This window comes from Anguilla rostrata, chromosome 4 (assembly GCF_018555375.3).
Source record: "Anguilla rostrata isolate EN2019 chromosome 4, ASM1855537v3, whole genome shotgun sequence".
Lineage (NCBI taxonomy): Eukaryota > Metazoa > Chordata > Actinopteri > Anguilliformes > Anguillidae > Anguilla > Anguilla rostrata.
In genome coordinates, this window is record NC_057936.1 from 53,800,058 (window position 1) to 53,819,571 (window position 19,514).

At 47.6% G+C, this 19,514-nt stretch overlaps 1 protein-coding gene across 1 annotated transcript in view; it reads left to right on the top strand.

The window, feature by feature from the left end:
* LOC135253642 (cullin-1) overlaps positions 1-19,514 on the top strand; it is a 30,869-nt gene that overhangs the window by 5,437 nt on the left and 5,918 nt on the right. The window contains exons 2-13 of the mRNA XM_064333202.1: positions 6,245-6,646; positions 11,864-12,041; positions 13,410-13,577; positions 13,674-13,724; positions 13,955-14,045; positions 14,380-14,543; positions 14,928-15,090; positions 15,315-15,445; positions 18,277-18,384; positions 18,504-18,610; positions 19,073-19,121; positions 19,296-19,427. Of these exons, the coding sequence (XP_064189272.1) occupies positions 6,507-6,646; positions 11,864-12,041; positions 13,410-13,577; positions 13,674-13,724; positions 13,955-14,045; positions 14,380-14,543; positions 14,928-15,090; positions 15,315-15,445; positions 18,277-18,384; positions 18,504-18,610; positions 19,073-19,121; positions 19,296-19,427 (1,482 nt within the window). The 5' untranslated portion in view covers positions 6,245-6,506. The remainder of the gene's footprint in view (positions 1-6,244; positions 6,647-11,863; positions 12,042-13,409; positions 13,578-13,673; positions 13,725-13,954; positions 14,046-14,379; positions 14,544-14,927; positions 15,091-15,314; positions 15,446-18,276; positions 18,385-18,503; positions 18,611-19,072; positions 19,122-19,295; positions 19,428-19,514) is intronic.

Here is a 19,514-nt window from a genome sequence, read left to right on the forward strand (position 1 = left end):
TGACAAGCTGTTTTTTCGCACCCGTTTGATGGCTTGGCTTCTGTTTCAGTAACGTCAAGTCTCCTGTAATCCAGCTTCACCGCTAAACCATTTGGACTCATCAACAGAGATGTACAACGTGGAGGAGTCCGCTTCGACCACTGCTGAAAGATTTGCGCAAGATCTAAGAATATATCTATGATGCCTTTCAAATGAATCCCACTCCATCTAAAATCAGTGTTTTTAACATAACATTTCAACATGTTAAATTCCCAACTTATCCGCAAATCCTTTCTTTTGAAGAACATTATGGATAATTTGTCACTCAGTTATGCCATCAGGACAAGTCTCTGTGAACAGGCTGAAGACTGAATTAAATTTGCCCCCATTGCTTCGGTTTTATGTCACATTAAACAGTTTGTTCCATGTTTTTGAGGGCATGGATTGGGATGGCATTTAAACAGTACATCCTCTTTGCCTACTGTGGATCTGATGTGAATCAGGCCTAAGTATTGTATTAAATACAAAACAGCTTAGAAACAAGACAATTGTTCCTGTCCCACAATCTCTCTTCATTGCTTCAATTTGGTAAATCACAAATTTCATGCTTTTACTCTGTTCTTGTAATAGCCCGAAACCGTTCTCCACTTCATGTCCACAGAATGGGTTTCCAGTTGGTGCTCTGTTCCAGTAAGAAGGATAACCCATTAAAAATTCCATGCCTGGTCTCTGAGCTCTGTTGCCATGGTTACATGAAGGGTACGCCGAGATATGATAAAGGTGATGCCTGTGCAGAAGGAAATAATTACCCTGGGAATAGTTTTACAGTGTATAGTTAAGCTAAAGCTCTGTAATAAAGGCATTCAGAAGTTAGCAGTTACAAAGTGAGTTTACAGTGCTCTGTAAATGCAGAACACATGCTAAAGTAGTCAAGATGCCCCATGCAGTCCAGTGTTTAGTTTAGCGTGAGTCTTCATCTCCAGTTCTGCAGTAGCGCACACAAATGCACATCTCTAAATATTCCCCTCCTTTCAAGCCCATTGCCCAATGCTCACTGGAGGCTTAATTCACGAAAAGAGATGGAATGATGACCCAAACATCCATTGGCCCTTTTTCACGTGCTGTAAAGTGTGGCTAAGGATGTGTTTTGGTGGGTTTTTTTTTTCCTGAAAGCAAATGGAAAAAGGCTGCTTTTATGAGAAAAGTGATGCAAGGCAGATTTTTGCAGACCTTCTGGGTAGGTAGCCCAATGTAAATTCCTCCCGTTGTGCTTAGCGACAGTGTGGCAATCTGACGTCTCGTCCACCGTAGGCTGAAAAATTCAAAAAGAAGAATCGCCGCATTTGCATTGCACGCCTTTGCAATTGCACACCCTCAACAAGGTTGCAGTGACTACTCAGTGCAGGAAGGCTGCACACCAGCATGCACGGCCCACGGATCGCATGCAGACAGCCCGCTGAGCACCAGCATGCATGTACCATGTATAGCATGCAGCCAGGCCGCTGTGCACCAGCATGCATGTACCACGTATAGCATGCAGCCAGGCCGCTGTGCACCAGCATGCATGTACCACGTATAGCATGCAGCCAGCCCGCTGCTTCTTTCATTGTGCAGTATGCCTGGGGACTGTCTGTGCCTACTGACAGCTGAGAGAGGGAGAGGGGGAAAGAGGCCTCCTAGCAAAGGAAAACTTCCCTTTCTTTTTTCCAGCCACCATCAGCTCAAGGGAAGAGTCGGTCTAGCCCATAGCAGGGACTATCTCATTACTGAAACTGCTTCCGCTGGGCATGCCTTGCTTAAACACAGTACAAATGAGGAAGAGATCTTCATGATCAGTGCTAAAAAGGATCACTGCTAAATCTTCATGTTAATTAGCATTAGTATAAGAAAGTTTTGAAAGGCATTTTACCAACTGCAGTAAGTTAGAGTGCAGTTTAACATTCTGTGCATCACTGTCAGTGTAATGAGCTTTTACGAGCAAAAAGGCAAATGAATGGCTCAGCATGATGACGCTGATGTAAAAATGTAACCACTATACTTATCACCTTTTTGCAATGAAACATTACAAGGTCTGAAAATGCTGAAATTTACACTTGTGTCTGCCCATTCGCCTCTAAAACAGATGGCTACAATGATCACCTTCCACCACTGATGACCTATTTTGAATTGCTTCCTGTACAGAGTAAGCCGCACTGGCATTTATGTTTTTAAAAAGTATGAGCAGTTTCTTGCTATTTCTGATGTTGTTACGTCTGTGTTTTTAATGCTGTGATATTCAGTTTTATTAAACCTGAGACAGAGTTGGTTGTTTTAATTTCTTGGACAGGTTAAGGTATAGATCCTGTAACCAGCTCCACATAGTGAAAATTAATTGTTATGCAACCATGTGTTTTTTTCTAGACTAGAAACAATCCATGCTTTTACAGTGGGCTAGTTAATTTATCAACAGTCATAGTGTATGCCTTAGGGGGTGTTTAATAATATGACACCTTTGTAATTTACTGTAATTTAGGCTAGAGTACAACAGGACTACGTATTTTCTTTTTTGTTTTAGTTTCGCAGTATGCAAGAAATTGAAATTGAATTAAAGAAAAACTACAGCATTCGTCATTCATATTATGTTGTTAAACACATCAAATTTTATTTCAATTCTTAATATAGGATCCAGCTGGACTGTGTCTGGGGAACCATGAACAGTCCCGACCCAGCCTTTGAGCCACTATACTGCATTAATGAATTGGCAACTTTTTTTTGTTTTTGTAGTTTGTTTTTTTATTTTATTTTTGATGCCCTCCACTCATAAAAGTGCTAATTAGAGTCACTTATTACTGGTTGCAGTCTTTCAGACATGCCATTGCAAATTCATGCCTGAGAGGCGAATCGCATTTGTAAACCCTTTTTCACAGAGTGTTTCGGTTTGTGAAGTCAATGAAGCAGATTTTTCTTAATTTGAAGAATTTGCACATTCTTGGGTAAATGCCCATATCAAATAATTTTTTTGTTATTTGAGTTCTTTATCTATTTAGTTTAGTTGTTTTGGGTTATTTACTGTATAGCTTAGTTGATATAAAAAATGATGAACTACCCTATAATGTGCAAGTGCTTACATGTCACGGACAATCATGTTATTGCACATGCTCTGTAATATCCGTAGGTCTTAACACGCTGATTTATGATTTCTGTTACAAGGCAATTTAAGCAGTAAAATCCGGACTCCATAAACTAACCTACTGCACTTATAGCTTCTGAGACTGAAATGTGCAAGCTGCCATCTTACAGTGTAGCCCTGGGCAGAGGTTAACCTTTCGCCTTTTTCCATCGCTGCACACCTATGTTTTAAATATATTAAGGGAGCACGGTCACTTTGACTCCCTTACTTGTAGCTAGTTCATGTGTAGCATCAATCCTGTTCAGCTGAAATGCAGTGTGCCTGGGCAGGGTGAAGTCATGCTGTATATTTGTCAGTGAATTGGGCTGAAAAGCACTGCCGCCCACTTGTGGAATGCAGGGGCCAGCGGCGGACTTGGGATGTCTGGGCTGCGTTAGCGTCTCCGGGCGGAAGGGTTCAGTGCCAGCTCCGCTCTGCCACTCTGTTTGCCCTGGGCGGGGGCCATTTAGGATGGCATTGCTGAGCGATGCTGACACAAATGAACTCTGAACTCCATCTCTCTATCCCTCTATCTCTCTCCTCACGCATACACACTCACTCTCACACACACAAACGCACACTTTCACTCTCACTCTCTCACACACACACACTCACTTACACTCATGCACACACACACACGCACACACACTTTTCTCTCTTTCTCTCTCTCTCACACACACTTGTGCATACACACACTTTCTCTCTCTCACACACACACAGGCTCACACACACACACAGGCGCACACACACAGATTTGAAGGCTGTTTCCTGCAGGGATCACAGGAGCAGTCAGCTCTCAGACAGACAGTGAGCAGTCCCTTCTTATCTGTGTCAGTGCAAGCTGCAAACCGCGCTGCCTGGCTGACCTGCCTGGAGGGGGAAAAAAAGCCTTTCTAAAGCAGGTTTTTTGTGTTTTATTTAGGCAGGACGTCACTAAGATAAATGACGCAGAGACTGAAGGTGTGTCATGTTGCGGCAGATTGAGGAAAGGAGAGATTTCTGGCCAAGATTTCAGCCGGTATCTGCACACTAGTCAGATTAGGTAGAACATGCAGTAGAATGGTATTGGGCACCTGGGTGATTTCTTCCATCTAGATCCATTCTCCATTATCCATTCGCTGTTGGTTCTTCTACCAGCCTACGCCTTTGGAAGTGCCATATCTGAAGTGTCAACCCATAATACTACTCTTATTAAACAATTATTTTTGATTTGAAATGATTTTAAAGGGACAGTCAAGTCCAGGTTGCGGTTCACATGTTCTGTCATTGTTCAAAGTAAATAAAGTGAGTGGTCTGTACATCCAGATCCCGGCAAGAGGTGTCAGCATCGTGGCCTCCGTGGCTTTGGGTTGATGTGGTATCGTCAGAGGTTGTGGGTTTGTGGTAAAAGCGCGTGGGGGGTGGGGGAGGGGTGGGGTGGGGTCTTCTCCGGTCCGCTCGCCGGACGTCACTCCTCCAGCCTGGCGGTAAGCGCAGCACGCAGAGCCGCAGTGCGCACGGCGCTATATTTAGCCCGGGGTTAAACCCGACCCAGCTGGCCACTTGCTGATCCACGGCATGTACCCCCCCCCCCCCCCCCACCAGGCCGTCCGGGGACCTGCGTGCGCGCAGCACCACCACAACACGTAAACATCTGAGGTCACGGCTCTGTCCCGTCCGCGCGGCCCGCCGCTAAAAAAACAGAAACAGCGGCCTAAATATAAACCCCGGCCTGTCGCAATCGCCGCCCGTCGCCGCGTAGCACCCCCCCCATAGCCGCCCCCCTTATAGCCCCCCGAAGCCCCCCCCACCCCTGGCTCCTTTCCCCTCAGCGACCTGCTTTGCCTCAGAGTTCCAGGCTTACATGAGAGGCTGGCCTGTGGGATATAGAAGAGTCCCATAAAAATGGGTTGGTGTTTTTTTGCTGCCACCAGTTACCACAAATGATTAGCCGAATGCTCCCTGGATTTAACCATAGGTCAGACCACCGTACGATGTGTCTTATAGTCTTCAGCTGTTATTCACAAGCATATCAAGACATGTATCTGAGGTATCAGTAAATAAACGATTAGGCTAATTAAATAGCTGAGTAAAAGTTGGCATGAATTCCAGAAGCTGATGTGGCCCTTTGCCTAAATGCTTCCAAAGGGCATGGACACTGTGTTTCTGCTTGGCCCTTTGGTAGGTGTGCCAGGGTTCTTCAGGTCTAAAACTGGGTACATTGGCCAATTTCTGTCTGGCATCAAAGACTTTTTTGATGCCAGATGCCACATAAGTGTCTGTGGTCTCATAATTGCGTTGGCTTTTAAAGGTGCTTATCGCTGTAACTCAGTGGGACTTCAGTTATCTCACCCACGTAGCGGACTTTGGTCTGTCGTATAAGGGACCGTGCGTAAACGAAGCAGTAAACCCAGTCACGTGTGAATCGCAGCAATCTGAAGTGAGCTGCCTGGTAAAGACCTCTGGGTGTGAGTCTCTGGATTGTTGTGAGTGAAACCTGAGCTCACGTGTGAATGGTAGCACTGGTTTGGCTGTGTAAAAGCCCAGCAGCTTTGAGTTTATTTATCTGCTGGTGCACATAATGCATCCCTCACAGTGCTGTCTAGTATTTCATAGAGATGGGCTTTCCTCAGAACCACAAACTTATAACATGAAGTGTGCACGAAAAAAGATGTGCATTGCACAACTAATAAAAATTAATCTGTGTTGTTGATAAGACATTTTGTTTAATGAGCTGAAAATTGTAGTGCTAACCATAGAAATGCTGAATTAAAAAGATGGCTCGATAGATGGATAAAGTGTATTTGTAAATCTCTCCCTGTTTTGTCCTTTTTATACAAAAAAAAACATGAATGCTGTTAAGCTCAGGACTCTGTTTACATTGAGACATTGAGAGGTGGTTTTTGTCAGCAAGAGGAATGTTTTTTGATCCGAAGAATTGTCTGGTTATGCCTCTCTGTGAAGACCCAGAATATCATATCATATATCATATCATATCATATAAATTATGATATCATTCCTTCTGCCACACTCACAATGACATGCAGAGAATGGAATGAGGTTATTCCGGGTCAGGCGATGGGAATCTTAACTAATTTTTACTAACTCTGCTCTCCCCTTTTCTCTCTCTCTCTCCAGGTATGTTGGTGAGGTGGTCTCCTAGGTGCCATTTGAAGGGCTGCGTCTGAGGGCCCCCCTCCCCAGACCACATTTTACCGCCAGGACCCTGCTTTTTTTTTTTTTTTTTCCCCCTTTTTCCATTTTCTTTCGGATTGTGGTTCCTTAAGCATAGTGCCTCATGGTGGAGTAGCGAGTGACTTTCAACTTCAAAGAAAAAAAGAAAAGAAAAAAAAGAAGGAATATTTAGCAAAGAAAAGCGGGAAAGGCAGGAGAAGAGAAGATGTCGTCCAACAGGAGCCAGAACCCGCACGGCCTGAAACAGATCGGACTGGACCAGATCTGGGATGATCTCCGGGCGGGAATACAGCAGGTGTACACCAGACAGAGCATGGCCAAGTCACGATACATGGAACTCTACACGTATCCTCCCGAGCGCGGCCTGGCTCGCCTCCTCTCACCCCCGGGGGGGCTCGCGGGGGGCCCCCGCCATCGCGTACCCGAGCGCGGCTCTCTCACCCGTCCCGCTCAGCCGGGCTCCGAAACCCTTTCGTTTTTTGACCCCTGACCGCGAAAGTGAGAACGGGCTCCGTTTGACCCCTTGTGCCTACTTGGCTGACCCTTTTGCCCTCTGATGGTGAAACGTTGTAGCAGGGAGCCAGTCAGTCACTGAGGCAGGTGGCCACTCGCCGGGCTGCTTCCTCTGGTCGCAGCTATAAATAGGTCCTTAAGCACTTACTACCATAGAAATTGACCTACTGGCTAGATTAGTGGCTCAGTGCCGTCTGTGTTGCTGAGCTGGGGACAGCTGCTTCCTGGGTGACACTTGAGTATTATCCGGTTGTATACGTCTGAATTCAGTAGCCATTCTTTGAAGGCTTGTGCTGGCATGGTAGGCTGTGTGTTCTACAAGGTCCATCCATATGTACTGGAGTACTGGCAGTTGGCACTGTGAATACTGTACCATCGCAAGGCTAAGATGTTTGCTGTCCTGTTCGATTTGCTGCTGAAATGTTGACATCTTGAGACATCTTGAATTCATAAACGTTAAAACATTTTGAGCTCTCTGGCCGTCAAACTGTCATTTGCAAAATAAGAAACGGTTTATAAGTAAAATGAATAAAAAGTCTCCCCTGGAACAGCATTTTATTATGATGTGGGACACAACCGGACTGCTAAAGAAATATTAACAATGCTGCTGTCTGGCTGTAAGAACCATTCAGACACAGAAAGCAGGGCCTGTGGAAATTAATTCTCCGCATCAGCATTCAGCTCCTCGTGTCTGGAGAGCCGAATTGACTTGACAGGAGAGGTTAGCTGGCTGGGAGAGTTCGGTGGTGGGCTGACACCGGTCAGCGACAGACGCGAGCAGCGTCGGACGGCCGCTCCTCCTTCAGGTGGGGAGGGCGGAAGGTTTGCGGACGGTGCGGCGTTCCGAGCTCTGAGGTCCCCTGGTCACCTCGTGCAGACCGAAGCGTTACAGCAGTGATTCTGCAGATACGGCGTGGTCAGGTCGGACAGAGCTCTTACTGCCCGTGTTTCTCTCTGCCCTCGTGCGATAGGAGTGAATGATGGAAGCGGAGGTACGGCTTTAATTAACCTCGCTTCACCCGATCGTTCGGCGCGCTCTTCCGGTTTGCGCCGTCTTGGCTGCGTCGCGCGCCGCAGAACGACTGCAAGACTAGCACTGCTCTTCAGGTCTTTTTGGCTTTTAGATGGATGGAAATGGGCACTTTTCATTGAGGAAGCCTGCTGCAGTGTTGTTTTCTGCAGCAGATATTTCCCTCCATACTGGAAAAAAAGTGTCCCGCGGCGCTAGCATTAGCCACGAGCCCAGTGTTGTTACACACTGCTGTTTGGTGTGAACCAACCAAGGTTCTCCCCGAAGAGGTCATGTTGTACCAGTATAAGGCCATTAGCAGGGAGCATAGTGGAAACTGCTTTCTTTTCCCTCGCGAATCCACAATTTCCACCAAGGATGAGTCAGTGCGCTTGTCACAGTGTTTGTGTGTCGTGAGAGTGCAGTAGTACAGTCTAGATTGTGGCAATGGGTGTCGCTAATATTTGGATTTTAATGAGGGGTTCTGTGAATGCCAGGCAAAAGCCATTTAAAATGGCATTTAGGCTGCATGGTTGTGTCTAAGCAGACACGTGTAAAAAAATGAGTAGGATCAGATATATGCAGATTGAGCCGAGTAGGAGCAGAGATTGTTAAATGTAGTTATAGAACTCTTCTGGGATTTGCTGAAAATAACATAAATGACAGAGATTTGACACAGGAATGAAACACAAAGGTTGGAGGATTTTTGGTTTATTGTACAGAAGCATGTTTTTGAAATATTTATTAAACAATGAACACATCAAGATGTGTCTCATCCCAACTCTAAATGTTCATGAACTGATGTGATTGACTTCATCCAGCAGATTCACTCTGGAAGAACACCAATCAGGGCCTAAGCACAGTTACAGAGGATGAACAGAGCTCATGTTGTTAGAACGCTCTGTGGTTACTTACTGAGCGCAGTTGAATATTTGGGAGTATGTAGTCTGTCCATCCACCCGTCCATTATCTATACTCGCTTATTCCTGGTCACGATTGCAGAAGGTGCTGGAGTCTATCCCAGCATGCCTTGAGCAGGAGGCAGGAATACACCCTGGACGGTTTTTATGTAGTCTAATTTTACTTATTTTTGTAAAGCCAGGAAATAATTTTGGCCCAGCAACTGTTTGTGAAGCCCTGTAAAATTGTATTAGACACACTGGACATTTTTATTTCTGTGCTGGAATGGATGCAGTGAAGGTTTCTTCTCCCTTGGCATGGCCTCTTAGGGGACTCCTGTAGGAAAGGGATTCTCTTCTTTAAAACTATAAGTATGTTTTAACAGCAATGGATTGTATTGACATCCATCAAAGAATACATATCTTAAAGCGCTTCCCCTATGGACAATGGTAAATGTGCCTAACGGTGTATGTGTGACAGTGCATGTGCTTTTAAACTGAGAATATAGCTGCTGATTGGAGCGTCCAGTAGATGCACTTCGTATGTAGTGTCTTTGTGTATGAGAATTGGAAGGGCAGATGCATTCAAGGTGTAACGGAGGTGGCCATTACAGACTGAAAATATTTTTTGTCTTTCAGACACGTTTTATCTCAGATGAGTCTTGAGTTAATTCTGCTCTCACCATGAAAAGATGAAGAAGGTGTATTCCCGTGACTGAAATTCGGAAACATTCTGATCACCTGATGGATTACCTGATTCCTCAGCCTGTGGAAAAATGAGAAATGCCATCTTCAAAAACATTTAACTCATTTGTAGCATCTTTTTTCGTGTGGGTGTGTGGTGTGTGGTTATTCATGCCGTTTGTGGCACTATGATACTTGTCATATATAGCCTAACAGTGGCAGAATGACTTTGCTATCATGTTTAAGCCCGTTGACCTATCTTTACATATTGAGTTGAACTGCCACCATGTCTCTGTCTTTTTTTTTGTTGCGGTTAACCTGGTGGGATCCTTAATGTCTGTCATTTTTCTCGATGAGAGAGCGAGCCTGACCCTGTTCCTCTCATTACAGTGAGCGATCGCCTTCTCTGAGCGTTCATCAAAGCGAACGAAAAGCTCGCGGAAACTTCTGGACACCGCGGTTTGGCTTAAGTGCCCCCGCTGCGGCTCGCCGGTCCTCTCGGCGAAGGAGGTCGCGTTTCATCCCCCCCCCCCGTGTCATCCGGGGCGGGGGTGTAATTCCAGCCCTGCCCTTAATTACAAGACGGGCCGTTGCGTCGGTGGAAGCGCTGGCACGGCGGTCCTTTCCGCCGGAGGCGCGGGCGAGGACTGCCCGTCGGAGTCCCCCCCGCGGCTGCGCGGGTCCCCCCGGCCCTCGGCTATCCCTTTAACGTCTCTGCGGCTTCGCGTTCGCCGCCGCGCCAACTGCTCTCATGCTCACAGCTGTTCCCAATCAGCCCTGGGGTTCCAGGAGGTTCACAGAATGCTAGCCTCCCTCCTCGGAAGTCATTGAGTTTACAGTAGTTCCTTTTGAAGTGATCTAATATTTAGCCCAATGTGCGAATGTAATGTGATTACCGCACTGGGAGAAGAGGACAGTCGCGAGTTCAAAGTCCAGGAAGAGGTGTGATTATATGGATATGGACTGAAACAGCCTGGTTCAACCACACAGAGTTACAAAGTGGGGAAAACTACATTTTGACATGGTTTCATATGCAGTCCATGTATGTGCATTGTAGTGCTATGAAGGGAACAGCCCATTGGTTTCAGAGCCTATTTGTGCACATGTTTATTCACCTTCTGTTTAAAGTTTGTCAGATATATTGGTGAGCACAGGGGTGGTGTATGCAGCAAGAGGGGAAAAAGTTTTGCTGCCGTTTTGATTCACGTGGTCCAGTCTGTAGCTCGTATGAGGAATTTGGCGATTAGCAGCGAATGTTAGCACGAGTACCCAGCAGCCCTCTGCCCCCGAGCAGAGCAGGCAGAGGGAACCGTAGGCATCGCTTTCTGCTAACGAACGGAATCGGCTCTCTGTCTTGAACCAAACTCGGTTCGTTTGAACCGAGGGAAAGCACTTTTTTTCGCGTGGGGTTCGGATCGGGCGCTCCGCGGGGCGCTGCCGATGCGCCGGGCCTTGATCCCACGCCAGCCTGGTCCCCGGAGCGGCGGGGGCTCTTCGTTAGCCACAAGCGAGCGGGTCGTTTCAAAGCCGCGTGGGGCGAGGTTTTTAAAAAGGACCGTTCTCTGTGAAGAGGCGGGCTGAGCGCCAAGTGCCCTCTTCAGACGCCGGAGCGCCCGTCTAAAGGGCCCCGTCGAGTGTCGCCGTCGGGCGCCGCCACCGACACGGCCGGCCTTCACCCCACTCAGGTCTGCTCGCCGCCGTGTGAGGGATCACATAGTCACACGCCCATTTCAGACCCGGGAGGCTCAACTGAACTTTTTCCCCCTTTTTTTTTTTTTTTTTTTAAGGCATTGAACATTTCATGCTGGCTTGCAGTTGGTCAAGAGCTGTTTTTAATTTAATCACGATGTGTGTTGGGCCATATTTTATAGGCTTGCGTGACTGAGGACGTATCTACATCTTTCAGAAAATTTCAGGCTGCAGCATAATTCACATTCCTTCAGAGATTAGGGCTCGGCTGCTAAATTTCGCTGTTTAAAATTTGTGTAGAAGAAAAGATAGATTTTTATAATCTGTCCCAGGCTTGCTCAAATGAGCAGCGAGCTGGCTGGAGGTTATTTCCTGGCTTCTCCTGGATGTTTGCGGTTTTCGTACTGCTTTTTTTCCCAGGGTTCTCTTGGCAGAGGCGCGCGTGCTGAAACCTGACTCGTTATTGTGAGTTTGAGTGAACGCGTTTCATTTCTGCAGGGATCTGACAGCCAGAACAATGACTGGGACAGTGAGTACCTGCCCTCCTCAGCCCCCGTTAGGCACATTTTGTCACAATAAAAGTGTTTTTTTTTTCCAGGTCTGTGTGTATGTTTTAACTGTTCTGTTGTGTTATATTCATGTTTAAGGGGCTGGCTTTAGTCCATTTTCGCTGTGATTAGATTTCGGGGTGTGTGGGTAATTTCACGCGTTGGCCATTGGCTCTCTACCTGTAAAGTGGCCGTAGTGCTTCCCTAACCGGTGACGCAGACATGTTTATAACTATTGCACGAGCGTGCATCAATCCAACCAGGCCCGGGGTGCTGGGGCGCCACCCTCCAAGCCCTCCAAGAAAGCGCCCACCCCAGGCGGGGCCCAGTTTGTGGGACTGGAGCTCTACAAAAGACTGAAGGAATTTCTGAAGAACTACCTGACTAACCTCCTCAAGGTAAGGCCCTTTCTTGTTTAGTATTTCACTAGCTGTTTTTTTTTTAGACAGTAATGAGTCCATCTTGTGATGGCCCTTGTAAGCAAGGAGGATGCTGGGTGGCTGTAGAATATGTAATATGGTAAAAATGCTACACTAGAGCACAACTGTGTTTACAGTAAATTTAAGAAGGACCAATCAGAGCCATTATTCTATCTGCTTCTGTGGTATGTTTAGAAAAACAGTGGTTTCCACAGTACTTTACTTGTATAACTTTCACATGTAATGTTTGACTCTAAGCAGAAACCTTGAACACTCATTATCCATAATTTGTGACCAGATTTGACGGGGAAACAATTTTGCGTGACGCAAGAAAATTTTATGGCATACATACAATTGCAAAACAAACCAGCATGAGGTTAAAACATATCTGATTGGCTACAGGAAGTGCCCAATTATTATTTCCCCTTCACTCCTGTGGTGAGGATTGATATTGTTCACCTTTCTTTTCATATTATGTCACTTTCAAAAGGCTAGGCTTTTCTATACCTGAACTATATGCCCTCCCTATAAGTTCAAAGAGAACTAACCTATTGCCAGGTCAGTATAATTCAGTGTGTGGGTATCAAATGCTTTGGCAAATAATATTGTATGCCAGCCTGAGGGAAGGTCCTGTTCTTTTGATGAGGTTCCCCTGATTGTCCCGAGGACAAAGCACATCTTTCTTTCTGGAACCCCTGGCGAATCATCTCCTGTTCATTGTGCTGTACGATGGCCGCTCTTGTCTGTGCCCTCCTCCTGTCATGTGCTATCAAGTATCAGACTCCTCTCAGGGCACACGCAAACCTATTCTGCTCTGAGCTCGTGTTGGCCAATCAGGTTAACTGACCGCTTTTTTTTAATGCTTCCGCCATTTTACCCCGTTACTGCTGGTTTGAAGACGTGCATAGCTGAGCCCTCAGTGTCGAACTTTGAGAATCCTGTGTGGTTCTTGGTGAGGCGGTCATGAACTTGATATTCTGTGGAGGAGTGGGCAGAGTGTGTCTGGTCAATGGTGTTCATTGGCCTGACAGTCTTCCTATGGTTTTGGCCACCCTCCCATCCTGAGCCAGTTTCACTGCATTGGGGGTCCAGTCTTACCTGGGAAGGGATGATGTGGGCACAGAACTAAAACATCTGATTAAACTGAACAAGGTCTTGATTGAAGATCACGTTTGGTTGACCAGGTGAACTGGGTGTTTTGGAGCTGGGCTTGACCCAAAAGCCTGTCCAATATGACTCCTCCTGTAAGACTGGACATGACTGTACCTCAGCTGTGCTGTTTCCCTCATACAGCCCGTGAGCCGCTCTGTTGAGGCTGCACCCCTGTGACTGTTAATGTCTCCTCAGGACGGGGAGGACTTGATGGACGAGAGTGTGCTAAAGTTCTACACGCAGCAGTGGGAGGACTACAGATTCTCCAGCAAAGTGTTAAACGGTATCTGTGCCTACCTCAATCGACACTGGGTTCGGCGCGAGTGCGACGAGGGCCGGAAAGGAATCTACGAAATCTACTCGGTAAGGGCGGGAAGCTTGGACGCAGTCTGTTCAGTTCTGTAGGTCTCCCGAAAACAGAGTGAAGAATGACTTGTTTTTTTCCCTCTTCATTTTCAGCTTGCCTTGGTTACATGGAGGGAATGCTTATTTAGACCTTTGAATAAACAAGTGAGTGTCCAATCACGACTTCTGAAATTGAAACGTGACTGAATTTTTCGGAATGCTTGTATTTCTGTTGTGAAATTATCGTGTTTGGGTGTTTTTTTTGGGTGGTCAGCCAACGTGTGGGTCATAGCAGTCAATGTAATAACTTCTCTATTAACATTATTCCTGATTCCTTACATTTTTTTTACAAGACCGAGAAACTGAAGTCACCTTTTACCCCCTCTGTGCCTCAGGTGACAAATGCAGTGTTGAAGCTGATTGAAAAGGAGCGTAATGGGGAGACCATCAACACCAGGCTAATCAGCGGCGTGGTCCAGTCCTACGGTGAGCGCTGACATACCTTCCTTTCACTTGAAGCGTGGTCAACCGTCTGGTTACCAACCTGAATCTTGACGGAATTTGCTTTAAGCTCCACCTAAATCTGGGAAGTGCTAGCTCCACCTGAATCTGGTCTGAATCTTCTGCTTTTGCTGCTATGCTTCAGTGCTCGCTGTGGGGAAAAATGTTTCAGATGGAGGACACCAGATAGCTGAGTCTGCATATTTTGTTGGCATGCACTTATTTGAACCACTTGAGCCATTGGGAATGTGAGAGATATACTGCCCCAAAGCGTGACAGTGTGTTTATGTTTCTCCCTCTCACTCTCTTGCTCTCGCAGTTGAGCTGGGCCTGAATGAAGATGATGCCTTCGCTAAGGGACCCACATTATCTGTTTACAAAGAGTACTTTGAGACTCAGTTCTTGGCAGACACCGAGCGTTTCTACACGAGGGAAAGCACAGAGTTCCTGCAACAAAATCCCGTTACTGAGTACATGAAAAAGGTGGGTCATTAATAAAGTCCATTGAGCTGAATGGAGACAGGGTTGCTATGCTCAGATGGTAAACAAGAGGACAGAGCTGCAGTCATTCCTGCAGCGTAAAGGAATTATTCAGCATGTGGGGGATTAGAAATACTACTCTGATAGTGAAGACACTAGTATTTAGTACACTAATAAAGTACACTAATAATTATTAACCCACAACAGTCCTGTAATGGAAGCTTGATAGTGGGCAAACTGAGGAATGAGGAAAGCATGCTCCTGAGTGGCAGGTCACTCTTACTCATTTGTGTGTGTGTGCCTTATGTGGCATGTGTGTGTGTTGCGTGTTGTTTGTTCTTTGTCATGTATGGTGTGTGTGTGCGGTGTGTGCGTGTTTTTTTGCAGGCGGAGGCCCGGCTGCTGGAGGAGCAGCGGCGGGTGCAGGTGTACCTGCACGAGAGCACGCAGGACGAGCTGGCGCGCAAGTGCGAGCAGGTCCTCATCGAGAAGCACCTGGAGATCTTCCACACGGAGTTCCAGAACCTTCTGGACGCCGACAAGAACGAAGGTGAGAGGGGCCACACTGCGGCCCGGCCACCCGCCAATCGCAGCCTGTGACCCCTCAATGATCAACGAGCTGTTTACACGTAAAATGGCCGCCGTTTGTGGCGTCTTGCAGGAGCAGCCTGTACCCAGAACTCTTTTGTTTTGGCTTTGTTTTGAGACCGGCGGATTCGTGCGAGCGTGACTGTGTGGGGCCTGTCTCACGCCTCTCGTCTCTCTGCTCTGCAGACCTGGGCCGGATGTACAATCTGGTCTCCCGGATCACAGATGGCCTGGGAGAGCTGAAGAAGCTTCTGGAGACGCACATTCACAACCAGGGACTGGCAGCCATTGAGAAGTGTGGGGAAGCTGCTCTCAACGTAAGCACCGCGGCGAGAGTGGGCAGGAGAACACGCCTGGCCACTCCATCCACGTTTTTACCAGCTTGTTTGCTTATTTCTACCCAGTGGGATAGAAAGGGCCAGAACAAAATGGGGGGTCAGTGTGGTTCATATTAGAATTGATGAATTCTATGAAGTCTGAGTTCAAATATAAAATAAAATTAATTCAGTACCTCGCAGAGCACTTTTATTTTAATATATTTTTTATTTTTTATTTATTCATAAATTTTTTTTTTTTTTACCTCATGTTGTTTAACGATGGGAAAAAAAAAATCTGTTAATGTCCTCTCTGAATTTCCCCGCCCACACTGTAGGACTTGCTTTGTCTGTGTGTGATTGCATTCCGTGACCTTGTGTGTCTGTGTTGAGAGGAAATGGACGGTTGTGACCCATGACGTGGGAGAGCTTGGCCATTACTGCTGCGGGGCCTACCCGCTTCCCCAGGCCCACCTGGGCCCACGGCGCTGCCTCCGTCCTCCCATTGTTGCAAACGGAGACGCCATGGCTGGAATTAACTAGTGTTGCCTGGCAACAGGATTTCTTCAGGCTCCAATCTTAGTCAGGCTTGGCAGTTTTTTTGTTACGTTAACTATAAAATGTCTGGCCAAAAAACAGAATGGTTAGCTTCTCGCTTTAACTGAATGGTCTTTTTTTTTTCCTCCTCTGATGGAAATTGAATTAGCAGAAGGAATGGGAGGACACTAGAATTAATTTTGGGAAGGCAGTCCATGTCAGAGACAACTGCAGCATATTCTGCTCCTGTGGGGCTTTGTTGCCATGACTTCTTGCGTGTTACCATGGCATTTATATATTTATTTTGTTGTTCACGCAGACAAGCTGATGTATGCAATTTTGCTTGTTGGTATGCAGGTGCAGTTTTATGATTAAATTATGTCCATTTAGGGCTTTGTGCTAATATATTTTTTTTTACATGGAGCTTATGCGCTCTTAAGTTGAAATATAAGACCACGATAATAAATCCCGATTGGTAGATGAGCTACAGAATTCTTTTTCCAGTTAGTGCTCAGTAAATTTCAGGAGCCGAGTGCTCATAAAATGGGTGCAGTAGAGAGGCCTGCTGTGCTGGTTTATCATTTTGAACGGTAGTGTTTCAGATGCCATTCAAAGCAGTGTGTTTAAATGACAGTTTGTCTCCGCAGCAGATCTGTCTTCTCTCAGTACTGAAATGCAGGCCAGGAATACTTATGAGCTATTATATCCAGTCTGCTCAATGGCATAAATGCTGAACCTGTCATGAATTTTAATAGCTTAATTTGACGGTATGATGGCTTAATTCAGTAATGGATAGTTTCAAAATTAATTAAAATTAAATGTAGAGCTATGGATTTCACTTTCTGAACCATATTTTTGAGCTTTTGAACTCTTTATACGTTTTATTTTCAGTAACACCTCCATGTTGTCTGTTGAATTGTCAGTGCTGTTGAATACAATCCTGCGGTTAGGTCGATTTTACAGGAAGAGGGGAAGGAAATCTTGTTCTTTAAATGACTTAGACGGAGGCTTGGCATACAGTCACTCCCACCCGTGAATAAATAGCATGCACGTGTAGGCCTAAGCATTCATTTAGATGTCAGTTTGCATTTACACCTGGAGTTCATTAAGCTACCGCAGAGGACAGAGAACTGAGGCTAAGCCACACACAGTCTTATGGGTCGGTGTGTGGTGAGGACATTTAAGAAAGGTTTAGGGACATTTATTACCGTGTTAAGTATTGAGAGATTCAGTGTTAGTTTGTGCTCTTCCAGGTGTCCTCTCAGGGTGGTTGTAGCTGATTTAGGAATTGCCCCCGTTTTGTCCCAAACTAGAGGCAGAATTTGCAGTGGCACTTGTAGTGGTGTCCTATGGCACTAATTAGCATGTCTTCCTCCATCAAGACTATCGGAGCGGGTAAATGACCCCTCCCAAAGCTGCTCCCGCGCGGGCAGCCCTGCAATGCGCGGCCCCTGGCAGGCTCGGCTCCTGGGCCCCCGCCGCGCGCGTCCGCTAAGGCTAACGGGCCGGGCAGAAACAGCTGCGTGTCGTCAAGGGCGCCGGGCCAGAGGGGAGGGGACGAGATCGGCAGGGTCTCTCTGCCGGACCCGCGCCAGATCCAGACTGCCGTAGCGGTCTTAGCGGTATTCGAGTTCAGCTTCCCTTCTGGGGGAAACACAGGCCTCTTTAAGCAGTCTCTGGTCCAAGTAAAACTGGCATGCTCTGGAGAACCAGGGAAGTGGCCTTCACTGTGGTCATTTATAAAAGCGTAGCTTTCCTTGTAGCAGAAATGAGCATGAAGGGAGCAGTGTTCAGGACGTGTTCAGCAGAGCCCGCGGGCGGGTAAATGAGCGGGTTGTTGGTGGCGTGGAGAGTGGCTGGAGTTGGCTTTAGTGACTGTGGCAGTTTGTCTTTCTGCGTCTGAGCCCTCGACCTTTGGCCCCGATCCAGCAGATCTGCGGCCCTGGAGCTGTGAAACAGCCCAGCTGGACCCACATCCAGCCCGACCCAGAGCTCTACCCACATCCAGCCCGACCCAGAGCTTACACAAACCTTACCACTCACCACAGCCCCATCAGACCCACGCTCACCACAGCCCATCAGACCCACAGCTCTACCCACAGCCCCATCAGACCCACAGCTCCACCCACAGCCCCATCAGACCCACAGCTCCACCCACAGCCCCATCAGACCCACAGCTCCACCCACAGCCCCATCAGACCCACAGCTCTACCCACAGCCCAGCGTGCTTCTTCATCCTTTTCCTGAGTAGATGCAAGCTACATTTTACATACCGCATCTTTTCTCTGTTCCCGCAGGATCCCAAAATGTACGTTCAAACCATCCTGGACGTGCACAAGAAGTACAATGCACTAGTAATGTCGGCGTTCAACAACGACGCCGGTTTCGTGGCTGCGCTAGACAAGGTATGTTGACTAGGCTATCGGCGTTGGGGGTGGCTGCTATGTCGGGCGTTTGCAGTTTGGCACCGTGTGTGTGACATGGCCTATGCCCCCCTCCCCCCCCTTCTCCTCTGCCACCACAGGCTTGCGGCCGGTTCATCAACAACAACGCGGTGACCAAGATGGCGCAGTCTTCCAGCAAGTCGCCGGAGCTGCTGGCCAGATACTGTGACTCCCTGCTGAAGAAGAGGTGAGTCTGTTACGGAGCGGAGCAGCCCGCGGCTAGGCTAACGCCCGTGCCCCGCGGCCAGGCTTCGCTAATCACGGCGAGCGCTTTAGGGCCCGCCGCGTCACCCCGAGGGGGTGCCGTATCACGCTTACCAAAAAGGGGCCGGGGAATATTTGGGAACGTCCGCCCACCCTCCGAAATAGAACCGATGACTGGCGCATCGGAGCGTGACGTCCTGAGATATGAGTTATGGCGTGCGAGTCACTGGCCTTCGACTGAAGCAGCAGAACAAGTGCTGCGGGGGCAAGCCACTCCTGTGCCAGTAATAAAGCTCTGTCGTGTCTGCTCTTGTGGGAAAAGTGTATTTATCACATGAATGACCTTGTAATACGTGCATTTAATTAAAAAAAAAAAAAGAATAGTTCTTTTTGACAAGGCGTGTTTGGTACAGTGTGTAATGAGAGCATATTAACATCCTTTCAGCTCCAAGAACCCAGAAGAAGCTGAGCTGGAGGACACCCTCAACCAAGTGGTGAGTTTGGGTGGGAGGGCTGGCGTTGCTGCTTTAGGCGGTGTCTGTGCAGTGTGGGGGCGGGGCTTAGCGCAGTCTTTCCCAGGATGCCTGCGTTAACCAGGGTTCCCTGTTCTCCTCCATCCCCCCTTCCCCCTGTTCTCCTCCATACCCCGGCCTCCTCTCCATGCTTAGATGGTGGTCTTCAAGTACATCGAAGACAAAGACGTGTTCCAGAAGTTCTACGCCAAGATGCTGGCCAAGCGGCTGGTGCACCAGAACAGCGCCAGCGACGACGCCGAGGCCAGCATGATCTCCAAACTGAAGGTGAGGCCCCCCGGCGGAGGGTGCCGAGCAGCACGTGGGGGTTGGGGAGGGGGGCGGTCAGCGGCCCACGCCACCGCGGGTCTCCCC